Source organism: Morone saxatilis, unplaced genomic scaffold (genome assembly GCF_004916995.1).
Source record: "Morone saxatilis isolate NCDOM2014 unplaced genomic scaffold, NCSU_SB_2.0 Contig15, whole genome shotgun sequence".
NCBI classification, from domain to species: domain Eukaryota; kingdom Metazoa; phylum Chordata; class Actinopteri; family Moronidae; genus Morone; species Morone saxatilis.
In genome coordinates this window covers 1,497,616-1,503,659 of record NW_023339707.1, presented here as the reverse complement: position 1 = coordinate 1,503,659, position 6,044 = coordinate 1,497,616, and the positions used below count along the sequence as shown (strand labels likewise).

At 37.5% G+C, this 6,044-nt stretch overlaps 1 protein-coding gene across 2 annotated transcripts in view; it reads right to left on the bottom strand.

Moving 5' to 3' along the window:
- Positions 1-701: 701 nt before the first annotated feature.
- LOC118324467 (tumor necrosis factor receptor superfamily member 14-like) overlaps positions 702-6,044 on the bottom strand; it is a 5,885-nt gene continuing 542 nt past the window's right edge. Inside the window, exons 2-8 of one of the 2 annotated variants that reach the window (XM_035656825.1) lie at positions 5,948-6,034; positions 4,463-4,588; positions 3,344-3,502; positions 2,396-2,480; positions 2,059-2,195; positions 1,909-1,935; positions 702-1,793 (exon numbers count right to left, since the gene is read on the bottom strand). In XM_035656825.1, coding sequence (XP_035512718.1) covers positions 1,771-1,793; positions 1,909-1,935; positions 2,059-2,195; positions 2,396-2,480; positions 3,344-3,502; positions 4,463-4,588; positions 5,948-6,034 — 644 coding nt within the window. In that variant the 3' untranslated portion in view covers positions 702-1,770. Of the gene's footprint in view, positions 1,936-2,058; positions 2,196-2,395; positions 2,481-3,343; positions 3,503-4,462; positions 4,589-5,947; positions 6,035-6,044 lie in introns of both variants that reach the window. The other variant, XM_035656824.1, reaches the window with a different exon arrangement.

The window sequence follows — 6,044 nt, the reverse complement described above, 5'->3', positions numbered from 1 at the left end:
GTAAAGGAAGAAAACTAGTATTCCACTTTTTAGTTGCGCCCCTTGGTGGAGAAGATAATTGCAATGTGACAACTTACCCAAGTGACAACAAGCCCCGGTCTCCCCTACTGATACCGATACATCTGCGATAGGCAATATCTGCTGATTATATCAGCTTAAGTAGCTGCAGAGCAGATGATTTATACCTGTGATATGATCCAAAACCTATAAAAAACCTATAGAGATCCTTACACGACAGACTTATTTCCAAATCCATAAAGATATATAGATTAATAATAATAATGATAGAAATATACTATTATTTTCCTCCTGACATTTTCAAATTAGAGTAATTTTATAGTTAATAATATAAATATAAGGAAATATTACAATCACAAATGTTGATTCACCAAATCAACTCCAAAGTGACAGGCACCTAAAATAAGGAAGGTCAGAAATGGCAGAAGATTATCATTACTTAATTCCTCTTATATCACTGTGTTGATTCAACTTAATCAAGCAGTAGGAGGTGTGATCTGTGCTGGAAAAAGGAAAATTGTTTTGATGGTACAAAGTCAGTTTGTGATTGCACCTGCTTCTATATAAACATACATCAGACATCAGCTGACATCTCTCACTTCTTCCCTGCTACTGACTGCAGCCACTTTTACTTCCTGACTGTTTGGAGAGCTTCCTGAAACAAATGTTCACATTCAGAGCAGTTAGTCAAAGCAAGGTGACTTTATTTGTACGGCAAATACATTACAAAGTATAAAAGCACAAAACAAAGCAAAGTATAATTAAAAATAAGAGGTTAGAAAAAATATATTACAAAAATAAGGTCCTCCCCTCTCCCACACAAGAATACATTAAAGGCACATTACATTACTACTGTGTAAAAGCATATCATATCATATCACTGGTTAATATCAGTGACCTTTCTTTATAAAAAAGCAATAGCAATACAACGATGTGAACGTAGTATAAGTACAAATCTTCAAAATGTTACTAAAGAAATAGTACAAAAGTATCAGTGCAACAACATCTGAACATTGTTTACAATTTCCACATAATGACCAACTTAACGCCCATTCTGTTTATTTGCATCTGGCAATTCTTCTGCTCAGAACTCTAATTCTAAAGCATAAACCCCTCTGCCAAATGTTAAATATTTATTGAAGTGCAATTTTTGTCAACATTTTGTTTATTTTAAAGGGGGGTTTATTGGTTTTATTTATTAAGGATATTTTGATATTTTTATCACATTCTAATTTCAATGTCTGAATATTTGTAAGAATTAAAGGTTCATTGCTATTTGAAAGGGTGTACTTTGCTTAAAGCTCAATGAACAATTGGAACAAGATGGTGAAATTAGCTTAACATTAGTAAAAATTAACGGCATTGCAACAGATGTGACAACAAAGTCACATTAGGCTACTAAAACTAAGAAATAAGTCCAGATGAGCTTTTGGAAAACGGAAAAATAATGAAAGTCTGGTTGGGAGCTGTGTGGCAACTACTTTCTGTTGTCTTTGGTTTTCTCTCACAATGAACTACAGTGGCTGTATTCAGTTGATATGTTTTAACCCACACTAGTGGAATGGCATTTGAATGTAGTGCATGATAAAGACTATCTCTGACCATAAGGCCTGATGTTACTCTACTGCTTTTTTTCTTTTTGTTTCATTTTGTGTTTCCACTCTGAGTGACCATTATTTTTGCACATGCCAGGCAGCACTGAGCTCATGTTGCCACTGAGGAATTCCAGTATTTTTCACAACACAAACTGAGTCATCTACCTCCAGGACTGGAGACTGTAGGTGGGAAAAATACAAACAAAAGACATTAAAACAAACTCAGGTGCAGCCTGTTGTGTGAAACATTGTGAGACATACATCTGAGAATAAAGAGTAGTAAATTCAGACCTACCAGAGTCCTTTTTCATTGTTAGCCTGCCTGAAAGCCAAAAGCAAGACACAGTTAATAGCTTTAGCAGTTAGCAACCATCCTGGAGGAAGACAACAATGGGAATTGGTAGGTATTCTGTAGTTATATCAGGGATTCAAACTAAGCCCTAACCTGTGGTCACAAGTCCAGCCACTGTTAATAATAGTATTAATAGAGGAATATATGCATAATAATTCCTTGAAGAACTTCGACAGACAACGTCACTGCTCGTACTTCCTTCTTTGACCTTTACTTGGGTTTCTGGACAGCTGTTGGAAAAGAGACAAAAAACAGCTTCAGTGCTCGTTTTGAAGAGTCAGCTCAATACAGAGAATATATATTAAACATGTTCCATTACAACTTGTTCCACTGCAGAATGTGCAGCCATAAAACTCAACAGCTTATCAACAATCCAATCAGTGCACAACTACAGAGGTCACTTTGTGCTCCATGGCAAACAATGCCTTACACAGTCCAAGCCGCGCAGTTCACACCATCCTGTGAAAAACTTCCTGGCTGACAAACTTCACACACTGTATCATTTCTGCGGGTTCCTAAGAGAAACAGACAGGAGAGAGATTAATTACACACAAGGAAACATCCAGTGAAAACCCATCATTTATCAGACTCACAACGAGATTGTGATCACTAATCACAATCACAGACACAAGAGAGGCGTTTACTGACAGAACCATTTGACAAACTAGAGTCACATACATACTGGCAAAAAAGTATGAAAGATACGAAGGAAAATTAGTATTGGAACCATGTCTGTGTGGTTTCATAGTTATTACAGCATGATCAATACAAATCTTTCTTAAAAACATATACTTATTTACACAAAGTACATTAACTTCATTAATCTAATCCATTTTAAAGACCCCACCCATATAAATCATATTCAAGAAATTTGAAGGCCTAAAATTACATTATTACCCTGATTTTCAGGTCTTGATTTGATTAGATTTCTTTCTAACTGTTTGGAGTTAAACAGCCGTGCTCCTGATAAATCCTGAACCTCATCAGAGCGGTCTAAAAAGGTTATTTCAGCAGTTAAAGGTTGAATTCTCCTCTGTCCTGTCAACTTTAATAAATATTAGGAGAGATTTGCTGCAGTAACATTACTGCCCACACGGAAACAATTACATCATTTAAAAGGCAATACATAGAGAGTAGAGAGTGAGTCTCTAAACTGGAGAAAGTAACAGTTCAGGAGGAGGATTTGGGCTTCATGCGGATTTGGATGATGCCAGAGCCGATCTGTGCAGTCAGATACCGTCAGCAGCATGTATACATGGAGCTGAATAAAAAGGTTACTCCATGTCCCATGGAAACGTGTATGTCCATCAACATGATCAAACCAGGACAGTAGTGTGTAAACTTACTACCAGACTAGTTTGACTTTGGTTTCTCTTACCAGCTTCCTTTATCCTCTGACCAGGCACACAGTGTGTGTGTTTCTCTGCCAAACTACATCCTGAATCATCGGCCCAGCTTCTGCAGAAATACCCCTCTAACACATCACAAACTGCGTCGCTTGATCCCGTGCACTCCTGTTGGGCAAACAGACCCTGACCTAAAACAACCAGAAACATAGTCATTATATTAATGCTGTTTATACATTTGATTCCACCTTGAACAATATCTGAAACAATGAGATAGTTCATCTCTTTTTTGGTTGACTGCAACCAAACAAGTGAAATCTAAACTTCTAATCAGCAGATAGGAGCTGGCCAATCAGAGCGCCTGTTGCTGCTCTGTGGTTCACTCACTCACACATCTTCAAATTAAAGAGAGCGGTCTTTAAATGAAATCACACCTACCTGAATTATTTGGGTTCACTTTTCAGTAAACATGCTGAATGATATTCATTTCTAGGGCTGCGATTTAGGATTCATTTCATTGTCACCAATCTTAACGAATTTCTTGAATTAACTGATTAATGGTTCAATATATGAACTGGAGTGTCACGGTTTTGTGTGATAAACCACACCCATTATTTCCTCAGTCATTCTCTATGTTGCTGCTAATGTGGATCGACTGCCTGGCACGTCCTGCTGGTCGAGGGATGAGGCTCTGGTTTTGAAGTGGGGCTGCAGTCTCAACCGGAATGTTGACGAGAATTTGTCTGATTTCAAGGTACGTGGCTAATTAGGTTAAACAGTTATAGTCAGCTTAGTTTTAGCTTAGTCAGAACAATGAACTATTGCACACTGCACTGTATGCAGTTTGTGGTTTTGTAAAAAACAGTTCACTATTGGTCTGGTGAGCTATGGCTGTGGAACGCAGACTGCAGGCAGAGCAGCTGAAGATTGCATTTCAGCACATTTATATTTATTTAGTTTTTGGAGAGTGGAAATCTGATTTTCTTCATCTTCAAGTACCAATACGAGAACTAACCTTAAAAAGCACCCTATTTGTTTGTTTTAGTTTTGTCAGATATCCTAATTCCTTTTCCCCGTTACTGCATGTGTCACAATCAAACCGAGTGTCAGTGGGAATGAAAGGCAGATATGTGAACTCATTAGGAACATACTTTTGTCACAGGAGGTGCAGGAGAAACAGCTTTTCAGGCCGTTGGGTTGGTTCATGAAGGTCCCTGTCTTACAGGGGCCACACCGTGTGCCTGACTGTGACGTGCAGTCTCTTATAACAACTGTACCTGTTCAACACAAAAACACACTGTCAGCATCACGTTATCACCACGACATAGATGGAAAATAACAGTGACAAAAAAGAACACAAGATAATGTATGACAGACCATGGCTTTGGTTTCTGAGGAGCCTATCACAGCTTGAACTAAAATGTCAAGATTGCCTTTAGCTTGTTTACTTTTACACATTTCATTTCAATCAGTCAAACCACCAACATCCCTTTGGATTCAACTTGACCTGCACATATCAGTTTGTGTTTCCTTGCATTCCAAACCCCTACATAACCAGCAGGAAAAATACTTACAGCAAGTCTAGATTTTGCTTAGACATAAGATCATATCCACGTCCGAGGTCGTATAAAAAACTACGTATGTGTGGTTTTCTGTGTAAACTTGATCTTTGAAATCTAATTTGCTTTAGAAATTAAGAAAACATGTTTGTTTTGTACAGAGCCAACAAATGTCACATCATCATGATTTAGTTTTTTAATAAATCATATCACGATATCTGTCACAATAATTACAATTTGAAGTTTTTACCATATGGTTCAGCCCTACATGATGACATTCTGGTGTACTTTCCGCTATGTCACAGTGACTCATATTTCTCTAGTCAGTTCTTGAGTAAGAGGTCGGCTGTAAACAACATGCACTCAGCAAATAATATGCACACCATAATGTGTGGTACTGGTAGACTGCTGTGCTCTCCTACGCTGTGATACGTGGTAAAGAAGAGGAAACAGAAAAGGTCAGAGAATAAAGTTAATATGAAATGTTCTGTTTATGTTGTATGTGCATACTATTTAAATAATGCTACACAAAGGAGCTAAAACATTATTTTGATAAATGAAATCTTATCTTCTTTAGGAATTTCCCCTCATTATTCGTGGAGTTTGGGTTTTGCTATTTTTGGGGAAGCAGTTAAATTAGCATATTTCTGCCTTTGTGAGTACAATGTTAAGTCTTGAACTTATATGGCACACTCATTTCAGTTTTTACTAGTTTTTAGCTTTGTTTATGTGAAAATAAATGTAATGCAAAATGAAAATATAAACAACGAAGGGGGCAGAACAATAACAAAATATATAAAACAAAGGGCAAACAAGAACATGAGTTTGTCGTGCTTGAATACACACGAAGGCCCACTCTTAAATGTCTCACAACACATTTAACTAAATATCACACAATACTAACGTTAAATAAACATGTGTACAGCCCTGTTACACGGTATCACAATGTTAATGTCTGTCCTCTGTCAAATGAAAGATAATGTTACACCCACAGTTGTAAAATGGCTACTTTGTTGAATGGCCGCATTGTGTCATTGCTGACTATATATACTGCCAATGCTTCAGACAGAGTGGTACCTGTGTTGCACCTCGGACAGCACAGTCCATCACTTGCAGCATACTCCGTGGGTCCACAGTCCGGTACCGCGAGGGCGGTCAAACACCCTAATAAAGA